General features: G+C 35.7%; 1 protein-coding gene across 3 annotated transcripts in view; it reads right to left on the bottom strand.

The window, feature by feature from the left end:
• VEGFC (vascular endothelial growth factor C) overlaps positions 1 to 24,206 on the bottom strand; it is an 80,773-nt gene that overhangs the window by 6,591 nt on the left and 49,976 nt on the right. For all 3 annotated transcript variants that reach the window (XM_027676677.1, XM_027676679.1, XM_027676678.1), the window contains exons 2-6: positions 17,890 to 18,103; positions 15,764 to 15,954; positions 5,452 to 5,603; positions 1,511 to 1,620; positions 919 to 1,249 (exon numbers count right to left, since the gene is read on the bottom strand). In XM_027676677.1, coding sequence (XP_027532478.1) covers positions 919 to 1,249; positions 1,511 to 1,620; positions 5,452 to 5,603; positions 15,764 to 15,954; positions 17,890 to 18,103 — 998 coding nt within the window. The remainder of the gene's footprint in view (positions 1 to 918; positions 1,250 to 1,510; positions 1,621 to 5,451; positions 5,604 to 15,763; positions 15,955 to 17,889; positions 18,104 to 24,206) is intronic.

Genomic DNA, 24,206 nt, shown 5'->3' with positions numbered 1-24,206 from the left:
TTACTCCAACTAATTACGTTATATTAAAAATTACAGAAGATTTTTTGATAAGTAACATATTGCTATACATTTAAATGTCCCAATTTGCTATTTTCCATTTCCAGTGCCTTAACAGTTGTTTGTTATTGATATAATAGAAATAATTCACCTTATTTAACAAATAAGTGATCTTTCTGCTCCAAACTGCATTGTTTCTGCTTTAAGAAATTTACAAGAGAACTGACTTTACAGTATAACTTTTGTCACATAATATAAAAGCAGAAATAACACTTTTTGTTTCTCAGAACCTAAAGTCATCCACATTTATATATACGGACTGCTAATATTATGAGTGTAGCAGTCATGGAAGGAAAAGGTCCTGTGACATATAAAGAAATTGCAGTTTTCTTCTTGACTAAATCTCATTTTAAATGATGGATGCAGGCAGTCTGTTTTATAGTTACATATGTCCACTTTTCACAGAAATCACCCAGAGCTGGGTGATTCCAAAATTTATGAAGTGAAAATGAATGATGGTATCTCCAGAACTAAGGCCTGAAATCTAACTAGGAATATCTGAGTTATTTGAATATTTGAGTTACTTAAATTGGAATATTCAGTTCTTGGGAAAAATAGAGTGGGACTTTAAATAATATAGAAGACAGGGAGCTTGAACTTACACTTAATTTTTGCGAAAAGGAAAAAAAATCACATGCTGTAGTAGTAGCAAGAGTACAAGAAACTAAATACGCTTTAAAATACTTATTATGCCTTGTAGTTACCTTTTAAGAGTTTATAAAAGTCAGAGAAGATAAAACTGAACTGAAGACAGGCTTACTGTTTACTTAAGACTACAAAGCAATTCAACAGCCAGCTAATGTCACAACGCAGAATTTTATGCCTTAAACACAATGAAAGAACTAAAGACTGAGTTTTTACCTGCATGTCTGGTGGTGGAACCTTTTTCCTTTTAAGAAGCATTTATTGGGAGATTCTATACATTCACAGATGCATTTTGCAGGATTTAGAGGTTGATGTTTAGGACAGGTCTTTTTACATAGACACTGGCACTTTTCTTCATCAAATTCCTTGTTGGGCCCACAGGAAGCAGGGATAAGTTTGTTTTTGCACATACACTGACATGATGATCTGTCTAATTCTTTGTGAGGTCCACAGCTTGAGGGCCTCATGCCTCCTTTGCAGACACATTGACAGGTTTCTTCATCCAGCTCTTTGTTTGGTCCACAAATATGGAATCCTTCAGATGTATCTAGAAATATAGCAGAGAAGTTGCACTATTACCAGAATTTTGTGTCTATCCACTCACCCAGTTTTATATGAAGAAATGACAGCAAATCCATACCTTTTAAGATGTTTCAAGAACAAGTACATGCCAAAAGACAGGCAATACAGAGTAATATTATCAATACAGAAAAAGATACAACTAATTACTTCTTCTTCGTTTTTAATTTCTCCTTTAGTTGAATCAAAATGAATCAAAACATTCAGTCTTATAAGAAAAAGTGCTTACCAGAATTTCCAAGGTGAGAAGAGAAACCAAAATCATGCTGCGACAAACATCTGCAAATTTGATTATTCCAAATATGATTTTTTGGACAGGTTTTGTTTGCCACGTGACACCTGTGAAATTAAATATGCTGTTCATTTACTACCATAAGAATTCAACAGGAAAAAGAATAGTTTCTAGGTGTTGATTGCTTTAGTTTCTCTCCACTAAAAATATCTCTCTAAGAGTGTCACCTCATTAATAATCTTATTTTTTACTCCTATCAAATCTGTTACTCTTTAAGGTTCTTCCCAATACAGGGACTTCCAACCATTTGTTGAAGAAACCACCTCACATTTCAAGTTTCAGCTATAACTTCTAGAAGCTGATATTTGTACTTTGCTAATGCAGTTTGGAAACAGATCTAATCCTGGAATATAAGCCTCATCTAGAAAATAAAAAAATATAAAAAATATGCCAAACACAGCATAGTGGTAACAACATTTTTTATGTTGCATTTTGAAGTACAAAAATGTTTTCACACATAAGATAGCAGATAATAGTTTCTGAATGAATGCTGTAGACAAAACTGTGATTTAAAAAATACAGTTTATCAGATTCTTTTCCCCTTTATGCGAAAGTTATGTGTCATTAACTGACACTTTCTCATTAATCATTCAAATTCTAGACAGGTTTCTTGAACCTAAAGATATGGATGTCAGCAGTGATGGCTCTTCACTTTGGAAATAAAAGACAATAAAGAAGTTAACTCTTTCTCTGCTCTTTATCTGCTACAGTTTTGCAGCCAAGGTAATTATACCCAAAAAAAGCAAAAAATTCAAGCAGCAGCTGTTGCCTTTTTAAAGACTGAGTGAACTGAGCTAGTGGGTGAGCCACAGATAGAACGTTTATGTGTATTATCCCATCTTCCTTGCTTGCAATTTCTTTATCACCAGAGCTGACATTACCACTTTGATACACCTCATGTATCCAAGCTGTGTCATTTATTCATTGTTTCTGTAGTATTTCTAAAATCCTCCTAATCTGTTAAGGCAACGCAAATATTACACATCTGATGCACTTTTCTTTCCCCGGAGCACCATAACTCATGCATTCAAAAATACAGGTGCTGGGACATTCTGTGATCTTCATTCAAGTACACCACTCTCCTCCAACACATTAAACCACTCTGATTGTAAAGGCTGCTGTAATTTAACATCACACTGCATCGCCTCATGTTTTATCAAACTGGTGTTTTCTGATTTCATTCCACTAATGTTCTCACTCTTGCTCCCTCACTTGGCACATTTCCTTTAGCCTGCCTCCTGATTCTGCTCGAGAAATAGTAAAGATAATTTACAGACATATTACTCTATTCTGTTAAAAAAAAATAAAATTAAAGAACCAAAAAAACCCCACACTCACACTTGGAGCAGCCTGGCTCTAGCTGGGAGTGTTTAAAACTAATTAGAGAAGGAAACCAAGGTGACAGTATGAAGAAAACACCAAGCGCATGTGAATGCATGAGCAATGTTGATACAAAGCCCAAATTACCAGAACTTGAAAAGAATTAAATGAATTTCAGTATCAGGGTTGGAGACACCCAGCAAAAGGAATGGAGCTGCTTGTTTACAAGTTCTACTCTGGTTTCTAGGACAGACAATTTAAAAAAATTTAAAATGACATTTTAGAAAAGTTCAGGAAGGCTAGAAAAAAATAATCAGATGCAAAACCACTTTGCAGAAAATGTCATCACCTCTTTTTGTATTAGTGTCCACTCAACTGAAAAAAAAAAAATCTTGAGACAAAGAGGTAATTGTAGAGACTTGATCTGAATTATGTATCTTGAAGTCCTTTCTGTTTTGCCCTACCTCTAATCACCAAACTTCAAAAATAGGGTGACAATTTTGTAACTCAGGTGCATGTCTTGACGACATTCCATATAAATGGAGTAGAGTACTACTTAAGATACCATTATTCCAGGATGTGTTCTGAAACACTGGGCTAATACCAACTGACATGCCTCTGTTCCACAAATACGTAGAAACAGCTATTAGTTTTTAGAAGGGGGGAAAGAAAGGAAAAAAGTGGGAGAACAGGCAAAGACCTAGACCTTAATTCTCAGGATAAAGTCATGGAGAAAACATATTTTATTTAAAAAAGATAAACTATTTGTATTATACTTTAGATGTGGTCTCTCTCTTCTTTCTACGATATGCCTGTGCATCTTGGTATAATCCAGCCTTGAATTCTTATTAAATCCCAAGGGTTACTACCCTAAAACCAGAGACTGTACTCTTAGGCTTTTCTTTTCAGTAATACGTAAGAAAGTAATTTATATTTTTCTGTTAAAATGAGCATATACATAAATACATGCACACATGCAGATCTGTCACTGTGACAAGAGAGTAGATTTCCAAGTTTTGGCTTAATAATAGCTTCACTAGCATTCAAACCTATAAATCAAAATGTTAAGGAAAAAATAATAGGTTGAAAAGAAATACTTCACTACAAATTAAAAAACACTAATGGGATTATGAAACCCATCCAGGAACCCACCAGGAACATGCAAATGTCTTTCCTTTCTAGAATCTAGAAGCACTCAACTTAGTATTTTATGGGTTTTTTTTCTGTTTTATTGTACAAAGCCACAGATTCTAAACATAGAGACAGTACTGAACAGTAGAGAAAGCCTGTATATATTCTGATCTAGTACTAGTTTGTCTTATCTTTGTTGAAGCTTGATTCCTTACTCACAGAACAGACAGGTACCTGTGTGCTGTTCAAAGTCTTGTATTTGTACACCCACCTCCCTCAACTACAGGTAGCTGTTTCCTGGCTAGAATAACTCTTGCACTGGTAATTACAACAGCTCTTAACCTGGAAACACTGAGAGGCTGGCAACAGTCAGCATAATTTAACTTTACTATTGACTCTTAGGTTTGTGGTTTTTTAATAATCTGTTAATTATGTGATTAAAAAAACTATTCATAGATTAATTTCCTAATATATTTCTAATCCACTGTTAATTATCTATCTTTTGATGAACAAATTAAATGATTTGTATTCAAATAGAATACTGGAGTATTCCAGAGTTTAACTGGAACGCGTCAGAAAACATCCAGACTTAAACTGAGTGAAACCACAGAGAAAAATACTTAGCTTAACATCTCTGGGAAGTTTGCACTGTTCACTCACCTTATTAAAAATGTCTAAAATTAATTCCAGTTCAGCTTCTACTAATTGGTTCTTCCTTAAAGCAACCATTAGTCTATTATATATTTTTGGGCTCCTAAATACATATACATCATGAAATCATTACTCAGACCTCTAAATGAAGGAAGGAGTTCTTCAAGTGTTTTAATAACACTTGTTTTGGTGCCAGATTTCTTCTGTGGCTTTTTTAATTCAAAATCACACAAAAAAATCTATATGGTAATCCTGTGGAGTGCCAATTAACCCTTTATTTTCCCTTTCCATTTTATTTTCATCTCTGGCATATGAAACTGTCACAAAAGATTTGTAGTTAAAGATTCCGTAAAAAACAGACCTTTTTTAAAACACAGCATTTTAACTAGGAAAATACAGATTTAGAGAGAAATGTGGTCTCCTACTTATTTGCAAAGGTAAGTATTTTTAGCTTTTCTTGACTACTTTTAAAAAAAATAAATTGATTTTGCTGGTGTTTCCTTCAAGTCTCAATTGGATTGCAGCTCTTTCCATCAAACAACTCCCACAAACAACATTATTATTAATTTTTAAATTATCTCACTCTAGTTTATCTCCTGGATAAAAAGGTAATGCTAATTTAGTAACATTCTCTTCATGTAAAATATAGTAGCTCCCTTGCACAATGCATTCTGCTACTACTACTTATCATAACTGTAAAAACTTCCAGCAACGTTTATAATCTAATTATATAGGCTTGCTCATAATGTGAAAGGGAAGAAAAGTCTCATACTTACTGAGTTTGTGTTGCTGGTAAGGAACGTCTTATGATAGAATGAACTTGTCTGTAAACATCCAGCTTGGACATGCATCGGCAGGACGTGTGATTGGCAAAACTCACGGTTACAGGTTTGGGGCCATGAGAAAGAGGCACTGTGATCTCAAACAACTGCAAAAGGGAAAGCAAAGCAAAAAACTTTTTATATAGATCCATAATGGTCCAACTAAAACTAATGTAAGGATATACCAAAAAACTTATGAGGAAATTAAATTCATTCTTCTGCTCTCTTCCACCATTCAGTGGCACATTCAATTATACTGTTAAATAATTATTATGTGCAAAATTAATACAATAGCTATGGTATGACAATAAACATTTTTAGGATTAAACTCTCTTACGTGCCTGTTTGCTTACTATAACATTTAACATAAAAGTGTAAAATGTAAAAGGAACTCATTTTTCTAGGAGATGATTTCAAAAATGGTAGTCTTTTAAAAAAAATCTGAAATGAAACATTTGGAAGGTGCTTCAAAAAGCTGAAAACCAAAAATAATATAAAAAAGCAGGTAAGTTACAACCTAATACATCAATTATACAATTATAAGAGCTTGTGTAAAAAAGGAATATATTGGACTTAGATAAAACCTTTTTGGTTCAATAACTATAGAACTGCAGCATACTGTATCTTTTTAATTTTTTAGTATTTGTATCATTGCAAATTATATGCCTACCATAATGGAATGCATCTTGAACTATTAATTTGTTTTCAAGGTATTAAGAAATAACCACTACTGATAAAATAATCATGTATGTGAATTCATAAAATCCTAATTTTAGTGGGAAATATGTTTCAACTGGTAAAAAGACAACTTCAGTAATACCTTGTGGTAAACTGAACATATGATAACAGACAGTGAGACTCATTACAGTTTTCAATTCAGGATATCTACTTTCTCAAATTGAGTAGGTTTCACTGTAAGCCTCAATTATCAATAGTCTCCTGAAAAGTTAGGATAAATACGTTAGGTCAAATTCTTAAAAACTATTTTTTGTAGTGTTCTAAATAGGAAAACAGTTCACTGCTCATTTTAGGTGTTTAGTCATTCTTCCAAATATTTTTAAGAACAGTTCTGCATCTTCTGGGGACTTTACTACCTTTAAAAACATGGTCATTAGTTATTATTTCAGTTTGGGTTGATAAGACTGTATAACAAGACTTTAATTTTTAGCTGAGATCTATTTGCAATGCTCTTTTATAATCAATAACTTTATATATGGCCTATGGGCAGCATGCAAATGTAACTAAAATACTGGTAATTTTAAATGCTTCAAAATATGAAATACATCTACAGGATGTCCTAAAAACAGTATCTCGCAATGAAGTATGCAAGTGACAAGCATGCAGGTGCAGGATTATGTGATGTATTCACCAACTAAAAGGGCACTTGTGCAGCCAACAATAAAGCTCATACTATTGATAACTTAAACTATGTAACTTAAATTGTATAAAGCATCATCAACTCTAATAGATATTATCTATTTTACAAGAAAGATTTTGACATCGTTTAGTGACTGAATCCTTAAAAAAGTTTAACATTGGGAGTGTCACCATACAAGAACTGAAATGGCAAAACTAACATTGGGAGCGTCACCATACAAGAACTGAAATGGCAAAACTAACATTGGGAGTGTCACCATACAAGAACTGAAATGGCAAAACTATTACATTTCATTTTATTCTGCTACAGAAGATGACAATGCTATTATTTTTTCTGCAAAAATGTACCACATCCCTTATATAGTTTTAAATGTTGGGTTTTTTCCCTCACTAGAAGCTAAAAACGCTAATTGGTTTATGTTTACTTCTGTAGAAGACAAACAAAAAGAGAAAATAGTTTCTTCATATTTCAAATACTGGTGAAAAAACTATCCATCTAGGGTACTACCATGAAAAGAATTTCTATTATTAGAAAGACTTCTAGACAAAGTATATTAACACCTGTATTCTTGTTCCATCTGCAAAATAAGTAACACTTCTTAAAATTTTGGTCCTGAGTCATTAATAAGATAAAGGCAGAAGTCCATGTCTAGTTTAAAGTTTAGTACCAATAAAATCAATGCCTAATTATCACCAGACATACCTCCAGGTTTTTCACTAAGTTCAACAGAGACCTCTGGAAAGAGACTTTCTAATCAACTTTTTATTGTATTTATAATCTTTTTTGCCTTTCAAACCAATATTGGATCCATTATCCTTATCTATTATAAAATTTCATCTAAAATAATGACAAAAAGCATTCTTACTAAGATGCCTCATGCAAGGAGAGCAATAAACATAACACAGAACTATCATTTTCATACTAATATGCTTTATGTACTTATTAATTTCTTTTAAAAATATCCAACTATTTGAAGGCCATCACAGATTTTGTTTTAATGCACATACTAGGAAATTGGAAAGGAGGAAGGTGGTGGTGTACATAAAGAGACAGAAAGGACCATGTTTATGAAAAATAGCTTTCGTTTCTGCATACAGTATACATTTGAGAAAAATACATGCTGAGTTTTTTGAGTATGTTTTTAAGTACTGATCTTTAATCAGATGACAAAACTCATCTACATATGCCAGACTTCTACCTTTCTTGAAACAAGCTGTGCTTTCTGAAGGACAGCACAGCTGTCGAGACCTCTGAAAATCTGGACAGCTAAGAATCTACAAATGCAAAAGCTTTTATTATATTTAATATCTTCTAAGAAAACCAATTCTTAGAAGACATGTATGAATTGAAGGACAGAACAGAGAGTATGAACTTAATTACAACAGTGCACATGAAAAGAGGATCTTGTTTTTCTTGCTCTTATGACAGTATGAACTTGCTTTTCTGAAGCTGAAATGAAAACTCACTATAGGAAAAACTGATAAATCTTAGAAAATAAAATAAGCATGAGTCTTTAAACGGACCAAACTGCAGCTAAAAAAAAAAAAAGAGGATGTAGAGGATGTTCTGTTCTTCCTCTGTTCTTGCAGTAGATCAGTTTGCCATGCTGCAAGGCTTAGCAGACTTCAGACCACCGGAGATGGCAACATAAGACTATTGCTACACTTCCAACCTACCTAGAAGAGGTACATCCCTGTCCAGCTATCCTGTTCAGCTTCAGTAATCACTGAGAGAAATTTCGCAAAAACGGCTGAAACATATCAATCGTGAGTGGACATGATGGTGAACATGAATTGTCTTAATTTACATTTATCCTTCCATTTAACCTGTGAAAGGTATCAGTTTACAGATGAATATTGCTAACAATTATTCCCATCAACACCTCAGTGGTGCAATGAGACAAAGGTCTAAAACTACTAAAGGCAGACTAGATTCCCTGACCTGACTGAACTAGCTTCAGTTTGCTCAACTAAATTCTCTTAATAATAATGTATTTTACATCCCCCAATAGTTGCTACTATTCATACATGAAGTCAAAAAACTATATATAGCCAACTATTTATATTAGATATTACATCATATATAGTATCTCATTTCTAGTCCTGACTTTCGTAAAGTGCTTAAGACAATACACAAACTAGCATTTTGAAAAAGAATAGAAAACACATTTATTTTCATTTATGAAAAGGCTGGAAGTTAAATACTGGGGTTGGTATTATTGGTTTGTTCTTCTAACACTTTTGTCTGCACATGCTATTGGGAATCTATATTCTCATGTATACTGGAAAAAGAGATATTCTCCTCTTCTGATAATAAAAAACTATCAAGAAGATATTTCAAAAGAAATAAACTCTTGAAAAGTAGTCTATTACAGAAAATGTATTTAATACTAAGAATAATTCAGTTTAAATAATCTCTGGCATTTGAAAATAAGATGCTTTCTACAGAAAATCTGTATTCTGCTTTCAGCTGAGATAGTAGCATCTCTAAACTCAATGAAGCTGTTAAAGTGTAAGTGAATAACTCTCAGTATGCATAAGTTGTGTTTGAATCTTCAATTTAGGTAAAACCTCACTATGTGCAATGCTTTCTGGTTTTGCTAACATCTAATTTATTTTTTGCTTATCTTCCTCATCCAATAGAATAATAAGCTCAAAATCTGCTGTTGCTATAGGGCATGTTGGCAACATGTAACAGCCGAATGTCAATATCTAGAAAGGATATTTCTGTGAAAAATTCAATATAACATCTATGCATGAGGCTGGTTCTCGACTCTTCTTTTCTGGCAACATTGTTGGCTAGGGCTACTACTGCTGGTACCCACACTGCCCAAATGGGTAACTCTTCTTGGAGATCAAATGGCTCATATTTCTGGCTGATCCCTCATTCAGTAAACAACTGGTTTTACTGCATTCTTAGGCATCTAAATCTTCTCTTCCTTTTCAACTTAAAATCATAGTAAAAATCCAACTAATTCACACTACAGGCAAAAGGGAAAAGACATTTCCCACATATACCAATGCCTGAAGATAGACATTCAGGAAAGACTACAAAGAATGAGTTTCAGTTTCCAGAAGAACATGAGATCTGATAATATTAGGGATTAGGGCGGTTTTTCAAAGTGGAGAGCTTCTATTGCCTGCAGTCTTCAGAAAAATGTTAGTAATTATGGTACATTAAACAGCAAATTAAAGTACCTTGAATGAGTGTTGCTTGAGTTAGACAAATACTCAGAAGAAAAAAAATAGACTCAACTTGCCCATGCTGTCCTGTACCTTTTTGCTACCAACACTGCATTATCAGGAAACCAGAGGAAAGTAGAACAGAAGCAATATATGATCACATAACTAAAGAGAATTGTATCTAACAAAAAAAAAAAAAAAGAAACCAAACAAAATCACAAAGCTCTGTCTCAACTGCTCCACAGAAGCTAATAATCATAAATATGACTCAGTAACACAGTTAATCTCAGTGTATAACACATACTATCGGAAGCTCTGCGTAACTGAAGAAGAGGTGAAAACCATAAATAGTTATTAGTTATAGTGCATTTCATAAGAATTCAACTCCTGCCATTCAGCCATCTGACCACAGAAAGTCAGATGAAAGATCTTCCAGTCTTTCTGACTGTTTCTAATATTTCTCTTCAAAGTACTGTGTTCAGCCCTTGTCTCCTTAGGTCTTCATACAATTTGATAATTCTCCATGACAACCTTCCCTCATTTAAGCCTAAATGAAGTTTCCCTTTCAGCCAGCACACAAAGCTTGATTTCCCTTCCCTCTTCTTGGGATCCTTAGCATGACTTCTAGCATTCTGGCACCCATACATCTTGTCCCCAGTAATTCTTGATCAAGAAGGTTCCCTTGTTCCTTCCCAACAAGATAAAGGTGGGTGTATCAATAACAGGCTCTCCCTGTAAAATGGCATTTTGGTGCCTAGATCTGACACTGCATGAGATTTTTGTTCAGCTTCAAGTTATGATGCATTTTAGTTACCAAAAAAAAAAACAACAAACAACAAACCACTTTCCCCCCGGATTTTCTTTCTTTTACATGTCAGTTTTTTTAAATCCTTGAAGATCAGTGCATACGCTCTGTAATGTAGTTCTCAGGTGAGAAGCACAATAAGAGGATACCAGGCAAAGGTGTCTCTGAATTACTTCACCCAGCCAGACTTGGCCATTGACATTCTGCAACCGGCAATTACTGTGATGCCAAATCCACCAGTTCCCCTTCTTTCCCACCTTGTCATTTCTTCAGACATCCTTGCAAGAGCTTCTGAGTGTGTGACCAAAAGCGCTATTAGAACTCCTGAAATAGAAATCTTCCATGTATTCCTCCTCAATGGAGGAGGAATCACAGAATAGTGAACGGACGTTATAGACACGTTCCAACCAGCCTGCCATGGGCAGGGACACTTTCCGCTAGACCAGGTTACTAAAAGCCCCAAAAGGTGTGTAGTTTTGATTCACTGCATTGATAGCTTCTTCTTTAGACTAGACAGACTTTGTGCTACACTTTCCAGAAGAACTGTATGTTGCTATACAAAGTATTTCTTTGCTTCAGTGGCTAAATTAATTTATTCAGCACCATCATCATATGTGCCAATATCCACTGTATGAGCACACTTAAAATTATTATTATGCTCACTGACTTATGAAATATAAATTATCCAAAACTGTTATTTTCTTATCAGGATAAGGGAAGGTTATCATTCTAAATACTTTTCAAATACAGAATATACTTTTTTTTTTCCAAGACTTACATTAACTACACTATGTTCTGATGGATGTTAGTTTATTTTGGCAATTTTCCCTTAAATTGATTGAGTTTAAGTTTCCATCACTTGTGATCTTTGCACTTCCTTAAGTGTCAGTAAGGCCAGCCAAATATAACCAGTGTAACAGACTACAATGTGTCTGGAGAGATTTTTAAGGTAAGGATATAAGACTGATTTCAAAACTAATCATCTCTATACTGAAAAAAATGAAAATAAACTATTTGAGAGATGGTACATCATAGTTATTTTACTATCTAACTTTCTTGAAAGACAGTATTTCAAGGCTTATGTGTGATACAACAACAGGTAACTTATCTGATGTAATAAATTTAATACTTGTTTAATATGCTTGTTTGGTTTTTTTTAAATCCTTTTTTTTTTCTTCCAGAAATTTCAACAAAAAACACCATTTGGAACTTACATATCTCCCACTATTAATAGCACCTACTATATAATTTCAATAATCACTCTTACACAGAAAAATGCATGGGAAAAGGTATAAATAGTAACGTTCAAAACAACTGAAAATCTTGTGACATATGCATATCCAAATTTTGAAAAGGAACACCATGTAGACCTCAAACATGGCCAACAATTTCAGCTGTTAACTTGTTTCCTGCAAGAAAAGCTCCACTAAATCTAATTTCTAACTGCTTGGATAGATGTTTTCCTTTGAGGGATTATTACTGTAATCATGAAACAAAAAGATTTAGGACCTTTACAACAAATGATCTGAAAGAAGTCAAAAAATTGTCCACCCTGCCAGTCAAGAGGGAGAATGGAGTGAGACGGCTCTTTGACATCTGCTCCCTGCTTCCCTTCAACCTATAAACAAGTGCCTATAGGTAGGGCATAAAAAAAGTGCAGCTCAGGGACAGGCTGTTGCTGCACCAGGGAGTCCAATTTTTGAATTATTCTTGTCACGGAAACAGAGAACAGCTGCTTGTACTCTGCATTGGTGAGGCCACACCTTGAGTATTGTGTTCAGCTCTGGGCCCCTCAGTTCAGGAAGGACATTGAGGTGCTGGAGCGGGTCCAGAAAAGAGCAACGAGGCTGGTGAAGGGACTTGAGCACAAGTCCTATGAGGAGAGGCTGAGGGAGCTGGGGTTGTTTAGTCTGGAGAAGAGAAGGCTTAGAGGCGACCTCATCACTCTCTTCAACTACCTGAAGGGAGGTTATAGCCAGGCGGGGGTTGGTCTCTTCTCCCAGGCAACCAACAATAGGACAAGGGGACATGGGCTCAAGCTCTGCCAGGGGAGGTTTAGGTTAGATGTTAGGAAAAAATTCTTTACAGAGAGGGTTATCAGACATTGGAACGGCCTACCCAGAGAGGTGGTGGATTCACCATCCCTGGAGGTTTTTAAAAAGAGATTGGACGTGGCCCTTAGTGCCATGATATAGTAACTGGAGTTGGATCAGGGGTTGGACTTGATGATCTTGGAGGTCTCTTCCAACCCTACCTATTCTATGATTCTATGATTGACTGATAACAAATTAGAGAAAAAAACCAACACAACTACACCACAAACCAAAACATCCCCTATAGACCTTTACTAGACAAGCCATCACTTACAAACTGGAGTTTTACAGTGTCGCAGATAGAGAAGGTCTACTGGATTTTATGAATTAGCCTAGGGGGTCCTCAAAAGTTTTTGTAGACCTTATACTATATCTTAATTAAGAAACTATCTCATATCTCAATCATGGTTGTATAAACATCCCTTAGCAACTACAGAAACAGTTTTTGTGGGAAAAAAGATGGCATTAAAAGCAAAGCAGAATACTTTTCTATTTTTTCTCAATAAAATTAAGTAGCTAGAAAAGAGGAACACAGCCTGAACTAAACTATCGACCCCTCTCTGGACCACCAGAGTGTTCCACAAGGCAATCTGGGAACATCTGACCTGGTCCATCCTCCTAGCAATCAATGATTTGCCTCCTATAAAAATAATTTCTATGCTTAGTTCTTTTATTTTTAATTAATTTTGATGAAAGCTGATACCAGCTTTCTTTATACTTTAATATCTGGAACTAATGCTAGAGCTTGCCCTCACAGTAAGACCTCCAGCTGAAAAATTAATTTCCCATTAAGCACTTTTTCTGCAGGGTGAACATTATGAAGTTATCTCATGAAGTTTATGCACCAAAAATAAAGCTAAAAAATGGTGAACTATGAAAAAAAGATTCCTGGTTATTAATCATTTGCTCCCATTTCATTCAGGAAATAATAGAGAAACAGTAGTAAAAATAGATGTGTAGGGTACCTGAATTCCACAGAAGGTCTTGAATCCAATAGTTTTTTTCTTCCTGATTCTCATCTAATATAGGGTAAGCTGTGGTCACATAATTTTAAAACTATTTGAGACAGTGACAGATGAAGAGATATAGCTACAGGTCTATTCCTTAATTAAGGGTTTTTTTAAACTGCATTCTGTCAAGGACAAGATAAAACTGGAAAGCAGATGCAAGATAGAAAACTCAGAGATTAAATCACCTGTTTTTTCAGGATAGGTAAGAGAATAAAACAATGTTATTTCCTCTTTCTTCTTTATGATAACACCTTTAAGATTTTCCTGTTCAGAGTCTCTCAAATCTTTAACTAGAACTACATCGTATCATTACCAATAACATCAAGAACTTCAAAAGGAAACTCACTACTAAACATTTTCTACTGGGTAGAAACCTACCAGAGAGATGAAGAGAAAAATATTATTTACCCCAAAATGACATGGTGCTCAAAGACTAGGAAATCTGTGTTACATGGAACAACTCTCTCTGTGACTAGATCATCCTTTGTTTCAGTAACCTAAACTTCATCAATACATGTGAAAAAAAAATCATATTTCTTGGGTTTTAACATGAGAATTATATTTGTATCTTAAAGTAACTTAGGAATTAATTGCATCTTAAAGTAACTTAAACAAATTAAGACAACGGTTTCTCCTATTAATGAGAAAAACAACAGGGCTTGAGAAAAGTCAGTGTTGTAGTTTTCCTCTTTAAGCTATTTGAGTTACGTTATTCCTGTGCTGTACAGCTGCCTACCACTAGGTTAAATTTGGGATTGAAAATTCGTGGTAAAATATACCATTTCAGACAAACAGATTGGTGAGAAATTAAGGCAGAAAATGCATTTAAAAAAATGCGTAGTTTTTTCTGTTTTCTTTATCTCCCTTTTTCCTAATTCCCTCTCAAGAAGCCTCAGAGCACTAAAAAGTCTCATGATAAAGGAGTGACATTTCCAAGGGCTACGATATTATAGCTGGCTATGCAGTTCTGGATCTTCATTATAAATATGTACTGCATCTTCAGCCAAATGAATCTAGTTGAAAGAGGAAGCAAGATTTACACTAAAAAGTGAAAAACCCACAAACAACAAACCCCCTACCAAATACTGTAACAACAGCAAAATACCCTAGCAAACCCTTTTAAGTATGATTATTTTTACACATTCTTTGAGGAAAATGTTGTTGTAAGATAACTGTGATAATTCCTATAGCTACTTAAAATAATGTAACATATGCTTCTCCTTTAAAGGCAGCTCACAAGCTCAGTGCATGATCTCTACACCCGATCACAAGCCCTGAACTGGAAGAATAAAACCCACACATAAACCTGGAGGAAGATGCATTAAAACAAAACAAATAGGTACCTTATGCTAATATCTTTTAATACAGTAAAATTCAGTTCCTAATAGGCTTTATTTGTAACGTATCCTGTCTGCACATGTCCTACAACAGTCCACACTAATAAAATTATAGGCTAGTTTTCCATAGAGTGCTTGCCTCATACAGGTAAGTGGCAGGTGCAAAAAAAAGAAATGGATAGAATTAAGTTTCATGGGTAATCTCAAAACTGAGAACTGGACATCACAATTTATTTTTCCCCTAAAAAAAAAAATAATATATTTTGGGGAAAAGAGCATTAAACATTTTTTTTCCAGGTAATAGTCTTCAGCTGTTTTTCCTCTCTAGTCTGGAAAATACACACGAAAACCAGCTGAAAGCAGCTGATATATTTTCCTTTGTCATAGTAGCAATAAGAAGGTTTAAAATAAGCATGGATTAGCAAGGAACACTTGGACTGTAACAAAAGAGTGAGAACTTACTGTCTTGCTGATGTAATTTGTGCTGATGTTCATACACTGGAGTCCTTCACTATTGCAGCAACCTCCACATCTGTAGATGGATACACATGGGGGTTTAAAGAAGGTGTTTGTAGTTGCTCCAAACTCTTTTCCCACATCCACACACACTTCACGTGGCATGCACTGAGTTTTTCTCCATTCAGTATCAATACCTGCCAAGTTATAGGGAATGTCATGTGTTATAAAGTAACTGTTGAAAAACAATACTCTCCTGAAGTAAATTAGGATTCTTTTTAAACTTTGGAACCATAATATCCATTGCTAGAGTCACACCCCATAGTCAGTGAAATACACATCTCTCTGTGTTAACTCCTACCTGATTTTTCTTCTTCATAGGAACATGACATATTGACATGCAGCAGAAGAAAAGTCACAGCAGAACTAAGAGGGACCCTAACAGGGAGACCTTAAAACACAGAATCATAGAATGGCTTTTGTTGGAAAACACCTTTAAAGGTCACCTAGTAAAGTCCCCTTGTAATGAGCAGGAACATCTTCAACCAGATCAGGTTGCTCGGAGCCCTGTTCAAACTCAAATGACCTTGAATGTTTCCAGGGATAGAGCATCTACCACCTCTCCAGATAACCTGTTCCAACGTTTCCCTACCCTCATTGTAAAAAAAGTCTCCCTTATATCTAGTCTGAATCTGCTTTCTTTTAGTTTAAAATTATTACCATTGCTCTATCGCAAGAGGCCCTGCTACAAGACATCTCTCCCCATCTTTCTCATAGACCCGCTTTAGGTACTGGAAGGCTGCTATAAGGCTGCTTCTCTCAGCCTGTCACCATAGGAGAGGTGCTCCAGCCCTCTGAGCATCTTCACAGCCCTCCTCTGGACCTACTACAACAGGTCCACATCCTTCTTATGTTGGAGGCCCCCAAGCTGGACACAGTACTCCAGATGGGGTCTCACCAGAACAGAGTAGAGGGGTAGAATCACCTCCCTCAACCTGCTGGTCAGCAGCTAAAGCTGTACATGTCCTTTCTCGTTTGCCTGGGGTAAGTCTTATCTTGGGTAAAGTCTAAAGAAGTATTGCACATCTCTTCAAAGTAATTTTGAACAGTTCCACAAAGTACTTCACGTAGACACTCTACAATAGAAATGTTATATTTTACACACTTAATGTGAAATTAATTTAAATACATGTTTAGTTTGTTAACTGCAAGGGTAATATTTAAAGCAAAAGGTTATTATTTAGCAAATACAACATGTGATTTAATCTGAAGCATGATACTTGTGCCCAGATTATCCACACAAATTTGAGCAAAGATTTTACATCTTGTAAAATCAGCCTTTTACCAAATCAGCCTTTTACCAAATACAATCTTATACTGAACAGTCCTGAGACTTGCAGCTGTGCAGGACCCTTTATTCTCTTTTGGCACTAGATTATGGTAGGCTATTCACCAAAAATGGAAAATTTGCCTGATGTGTACTTTAAAGTCTCCATTAAGATATCCAATATCACATAAAAAAATACACCTCCTGCTATAAGTCCTACATTTCTCTGCCTACAAGTACTTGTTTAAACTGTTAAACTAATATATTTTAATCCAAGCAATCTGAAACACTAAAGGATATTGACATATTGGGTTGAAAGCTCTTTTTTTCTCATTTTAGCATAACATCATGACAGCTGCCCTCTTGTAACAGGGAAAAGTTACAAGTGGATTACTTGGCATCCTAAAGCCATAATGCATAAGAGAAGAAAGCATTACTAGCCATGATGTAATTGCAAAAAATGTGCAGAAACACTTCAACAACTTCAATGAGCATCCCCTTTGCTTTCTGCAAAATTTTTACAGCCTCCACAAAGTAGGATTCCTTATACCTGAAGGCAACCACTTTACCTACTGAGCTGAGAAAGCAACTTTCTCACAATGAATGTACCTAAAATATGTCTACAGAGCTATTTGTTTCATTAATGGAATGCTGACCATCAAAGATTTTATATTATAGACAACATATCAAATTAGGCTGCTGAGGTTGGTTTACTGACAATGGTTAGCTTTTAAAATGTTTTTGACACAACTGAAAAGCCTTCAGAATTTAATTTATTGTGTGTTGGTTTGTGTCCTGTACTTACTTTTCAGGATCTCTGCATTATAGTGTGCTGCGGCAAATTTCAGGGAATCATCTGATCTTGTGTCAAAGCTGGAGTGTTCCCTGTTGTGTTGCCAACCTCCTTTCCTCAACTGACATTTGAACATTTTCCAGTATTCTGGGTAAAGTACTGTCATGAGTTCATCCACACTGGACACAGACCGCAACTGCTCTTCCAGGTCTTTGCTTGCATGAGCCTGTCAAAGTAACATGCAAGATTAATTACTTTCTCTATTACACAGGGTTTGCTGGAAACTAGCCTGAAAAGCAACTCATACATTGTAAAATAAAGTCATGCTCAAAGGGGTCCTCATTATAAAAACTGCTTCCGTTAGTCAATGCCAACAGTATGATATTGACAAATACTGAAATGTTTCACTTCTGCCACTAATTCTTTATCGCACTTGTGGCTGAAAACATCTTATGAGAAAGGAGCTATAGAATTAAGCCCACACAAATACAGTTTGCAGATTAAAAAAATAAAAATGCATTTTTATCCTGGAAAGATAAGTTTTCATGATAAAACTTTAAATGTTCAAACCCCAAAATATTTAATTTGTGTTAACATTATTTAATATTACATACTCCTAAAGTAACACCAAATTTTTGCCCATTTTCCCTTAGTTCAGGAAAATCAAAACAAGCAGAAATGCAAAAACAGTTATTAGGAAAAAGAAGAAAATAATTCATGTTATTTTGTACCTTTTTAGGAAAAATCTTAGTAAGAAAATTGTATTACAAAGCACTAATCCTTAAATCAGTAGGAGTCAAAGACTTTGGTACCTTTAAGAATCTAAACCGTACACTCCCTCAATGCTGAGTTTCAACTGAAACTCATCAGGCCTCTAAGCACTACACTCCTCAACTTGCTGTTTCAGGGGTAGCCTCAAATCCTGTAATCTTACTTTCTTATTCATGGGCCTTTACATAAGCTCATTGAAATTGCAGTTTTCTAGATGACTGAGATTTACACTCCAATTTATCACTTATCTGGGAGACTCCTCTGTCCTTTTAGATGAAACAATATATTGCATCAAAGGACTGCTGTTATTCCCTGCCCACCTTTCTCATCCATGAATTTCTGACTTCCCAAACAGAAGGGCAGTAAGAAGTATTGAAGAATGTTTAGCCACCTTCTCAGTCTCCGTGGCCCTTAGATGGCAGTATGAGACACAAAATATAGAGGTATACTTTGTACAAAGCATATCAACTGGCTGCAGACTCTGTACAGTTTACTACAAAACTGTTCTAATCAAAGAAACACCTGGCTGTAACAGTGTAAGATGTGTAAGTGCAGAAACATAAAACTGTAGAAACTGAAATTTAAGACTCCTTATCTGACTTCACTATTAACAAAAAAGAAATTCTTTCCATTCAATGATTTTGAACATTATGTGAGTAAAATGGCTAGTTCTGAACTAGTTCACCTGAATCAAAACTGCTCCTTGTCTCATAAACAACTATAAGTGTACAGAACGGCACGTGTGGTTGCGTCCATTCCCTTATCTGGTGTCAAATACAGTAGAAACACCTCAGGGTAAGGCAAATTTACAGAACTCATTTCTGTACAGTTATACACAGAACTGTGAAAGTTCTGAGGCACCGGAACAGGTGGGCCAGAAAAGCTGTGGATGCCCCACCCCTGTGTGTTCAAGGCCAGGCTGGATGGAGCTCTGAGCAATCTGGTCTAGTGCAAAGATGTACCTGCCCATGGCAGGGGGGCTGGAACCAGATGATCTTTAAGGTCCCTTCCAACCCAGGCCATTCTACGATTCTAATTCCTATTTCAAAGTAATTTTATATGACAAAGTGTTACAAAGTTAGAAAAAATGTTTTCACTAAAGCCTCACTAACCACAGTGTCATTGCAGACTATGTCCTGGGAGGTTTCAACAACCAATTTGTCATCTCAGGAAAGTGATCATGCAGGTCTTGCCTCCACTGGGTCATCCCCGACCCAAGCCATGCATGAAGCAATATCTGGGGTCTTTGCCTTCAAATTTGATGGCAACACAGAGCATCTCACTCCCTAACACCCCTCCACTCCTTGCAGGATGTCATGTAGGGTCTCAATTAGTGGGTCACAGACAAAAATCCTAGCTTAACAAATAACTAATTTGGCTACTATCTGCTTGTCCTGAGAGGTGAAAATCACAGGATTTGAGTAGCCTCACTCCTGCCTGAGGGTGCTGCAGCACATGTCCCTTGACGGAAGCAGGTAGCTGCACCAGCACAGTAAATGCCAGTGTGGCAAATGCATGTTTGCCATGTGATGGGAATATGCATGGCACAGGAGGTCACAGCATGTATATCCTGTCACAAGGCTGGATGCCAGTCTATTATGTAAAAGGCACAGGAATAAAACCTGTGTTTAGACATCTAGTAGGCAATCCTAGGAAGCCCCAGCAGATCATGGGGGTAACACGGAAGGAGAATCCAAACGAAGGTTCACCACCTCTGATGAATCCTTTAAAAGCCTGTGTAGCCCACTGCAGACAAAATGTTGGCTATTGCTGTTTAAGATATTCAAGATACAGGCCTAGAGCATCAGGAAAATAACTACTGAAACTCAATATTACTTAGCTGATAAGAAGCCAGGGCATGGAGCAGGAAAAACAGAGTATTTGTTAGAAATAATGCATGCTGATGAATTCCTCTTTGGTCAGGAAATCAAGTCATGTCTTTTCAGCTGGATGCAAAATTTGTTATACTTGTATAAAATATGAAAGAATAAAAGTCAAAACATGAAGAAACTAGTTGCTTTACCTAAATATTGTATTGAATTTATTAAAGTATTGTTTTACTCTGGATATTCCACAGGTTATAGTGCCATGTGCCTACAACCTGAGTGGGGCAACCCTGGTTGTGTATATAGACTGGGGAACAAGAGGCTGGAAAGCAGTGCCACAGAAAGGGACCTGGGGGTCCTGGTTGATGGCAAATTGAATATGAGTCAGCAGTGCCTTGGCAGCCAGGAGGGCCAACCGTGTCCTGGGGGGCATCAGGCAAAGCATCACCAGCCGGTTGAAGGAGGGGATTTTCCTGCTCTGCTCTGCACTGGTGTGGCCTCACCTTGAATATTGTGTGCAGTTTTGGGCATTGCAATATAAGTAAGATATTAAGCCATTAGAGCATGTCCAAAGGAGGGCAATGAAGATGGTGAAGGGCCTTGAGGGAAAGACGTATGAGGAGTGGCTGAGGTCACTTGGTCTGTTCAGCCTGGAGAAGAGGAGACTGAGGGGAGACCTCATTATGGTCTTCAACATCCTTATGAAGGGAAGCAGAGGGGCAGGTACTGATCTATTCATTCTCGTGACCAGTGACAGGACTCGAGGCAATGGCCTGAAGCTGAGTCAGGGAAAGTTTAGGATAGATAACAGGAAAAGGTTCTTCACCCAGAGGGTAGTTGGGCACTGGAACCAGTTCCCCAGGGAAGTAGTCACAGCACCAAGCCTGACATAGTTCAAGAAGCATTTGGACAATGCTCTCATAGTGTGACTCTTCGGGCCGTCAGGAGTTGGACTCGATGATCCTGATGGCTCCCTTCCAACTCAGTGTATTCTATGATTCTATGAAGTACTCACTTAATATGAAGGAAAACAATTTCTGAAGCAGATATAAAATTAATTTTAAAAAAAATCATCATTATTGCATCTGAATTATTTTGTGCTTAGTTTAATAAAGCTATTTGCTTTTAAAGATGGCTTCAATTCAAATTTACACTGTGGAAAACCAACTTAATCACTAGTAGACTTTTGTTATGTCCCCTCTTCCAATTCAGAAAGAAAGGGAGAAGGAAATCCATACATCTATACTTAATACAATACAGCTGGTGCTCAGAATTAGGGAAAGAAAAAAATAGAAAAAATACGTTGATTTTTCAATATGCTTACAGCGTTACTTTGACACGCAAATCACAGATCTCTTCCTATATGTATATGTATTTTTTAATTCCAGTAAATTACTCTCATCTGTGACAAACTGTTTAAATGAACATTTTTTTAAGAAGCTTGTGGACTGATTTCATTTTAGAACAGCCAAATTTTTGTGTTGACATAAACATCAAACAAAATCTTAAGTTCTGGATGATTAGAAGAGTGTGTCCTGCATATAGTATAAGCATCAGATCATTAAGGGTTGTTAGAAAGAGTTTCTAAATTTCTAAGAAAGGAATAAATCTGCTTCTGTAAATGTAATTGTTTGACAACATTTTTGATTTTGTGCAAGTTTTGGTTAATTTTACAAAGACATACTGTCCTTGTACATATCTTTTATTCTTTGCTCTTTCTTAATTATGCATTGGCTTGTAGCGTAGGACACGGGATTTCCATTGCAAAAATTTTGAGACTTCAACACCTATTTGGAATATATGACAAGACACAAAGAAAGTAACATCCACAAAAATGTACAGCAGATCAGAGGAGCTCTAATTTTTCATTCATTTTATGCAAGCCCAGATTAGTTAAGTTTAGAAAGAAATATGGTTTGTAGCTGCAATTCCTGTCACCAAGGTACATTCCCAAATGTTAAGTTCAAAGGGAAAAATAAAAGGTAATATAAAATGAAAGCTGTGATAAGAGAAATTATACAACTTTTAGGACCAAAGAAAGCTTTTTGATAAATGTAAACAGTCTGTTGATTTTTACATAATCAGTTACAGTGCACTCCTGATGAAATCCTGGACCAACTGCTTAATGTTTTACTGGGATCTATGTTTGACATCGAGCAGGAAGCAGGAAACAGTACCAGCAGTGACTGCACAAGAAGTTTTCTCTATCCTATGTTTTCTATTTTCTTTCCTCTTTCAAGTCAGCTAAGGGACTAGGCTTTGTGACCTTTTATTTTTTTTTTCTTTTAATCACTAACCCTCCCTTCATAAGTGTTTATCTCAGTCCTTTGGCCATTTTACTGTTTTTGTCACTTCTAGCTGTTATCAACACTGTCCTATATGATCACCTAAAAATGTTAGAAGATAAATTCTAAAGAAAAACACTGACTAAACCTTTAACTAGCCAAACTCTACAAGATGATAGATGATAATAATAGCTTAAAGATACAAGAATAAATGGAGAATACAACTGTCATTTGGATTTCTAATGTGGCTCAAACTGCCACAACAATAAAGACACATTTACTTAATTTCACTTATTTCACATTATTTCTCAAGGAACAGTGGAAATGACAAATACACCTATAAATAAAGCAGTAAAGCTTGAGGAAAAGCACTCTCTTGCTATTATTTATTTAATTTCAGAGCATTTTGTTCTATCAAAGTATGTTTTTCACAGTGTGGCTTTCCATTACATGGTATGTCCAGTTTTTCACAAAATTATAGCTTGCGAGGGAAGGGACAGGATACCAAACAGGCTCTATATCCATTAACAAAGTGAAAACTATAATAGATTTTCAACGCATTACATTATTTATGTTTCACATGTGCCCAGTGTCTGCCTCTATTATTAATAACAAAGGTCAGAACACTTAATATTTGGCAGCATGCTTGACACATAATTGATGGTGCAATGTGCTATAGCACTACTTTATGTATCTGCTCTGCCTACAGTTGTCAGCTCATTTCATTTTCAAGGATTTTGTTGACAATTCTTAATAGGAAAATGCTGTCTATAAACCCCTCCACTTTAATATGCTTATATTCTGTATTTACTGATTGACTAAAATGCATTACAATCAAGTAGTTAAATCTGAATGTTGACATGGTGTTTAACCGAATGGAAATATTGCAAGAGAAAAGCATGGATAAACATTTCACTTGCATAATAATTTATCGCAATTTTCATGTATTTCAGTGCTGGTTTTTTTGGAAGTTGATACCAGTAAAAAAACCCCAATAAACAAACAAACAAACAAACCCTAATTAAATATCATAGCCATAGTTCAGAATTACGTTCCACTTTTATGTCCACTTCTCTAGTCACGCTAGAAAAGCCGATTTTGATCTCCCATGCACCCATTTGTCACCAGTAAAATTGGATGACTGTCTGTAGTTGCAACATTCAAGTTACCATTCATTACAGTAACAAAACAGTGCCTTACAGAAGTGAAACAGTAACAGTGAACATACATTTTTTTCACATCACTTCAAGTAAGAAGTAAGACCACTGCAGTTAATATGAACCAAATCAAAATATCATAAGAACAGCAGAGAGATTAGAATCAGTCTCTACTTCAAAGAGCTTACTTTGTAAGGCTTTGCCTATCAGAAAAACATAAAAAGTAAAAATGAAAGTATAAAATAAATAAACCAGTCTGAACTATATTATGCTTTAAGTGACTTCTACTC

Source organism: Neopelma chrysocephalum, unplaced genomic scaffold, assembly GCF_003984885.1.
Source record: "Neopelma chrysocephalum unplaced genomic scaffold, ASM398488v2 Primary Assembly neopelma1_42, whole genome shotgun sequence".
NCBI lineage: Eukaryota > Metazoa > Chordata > Aves > Passeriformes > Pipridae > Neopelma > Neopelma chrysocephalum.
The sequence above is the reverse complement of the archived record's forward strand: the minus strand, read 5'-3'. Positions and strand labels throughout refer to the sequence as shown.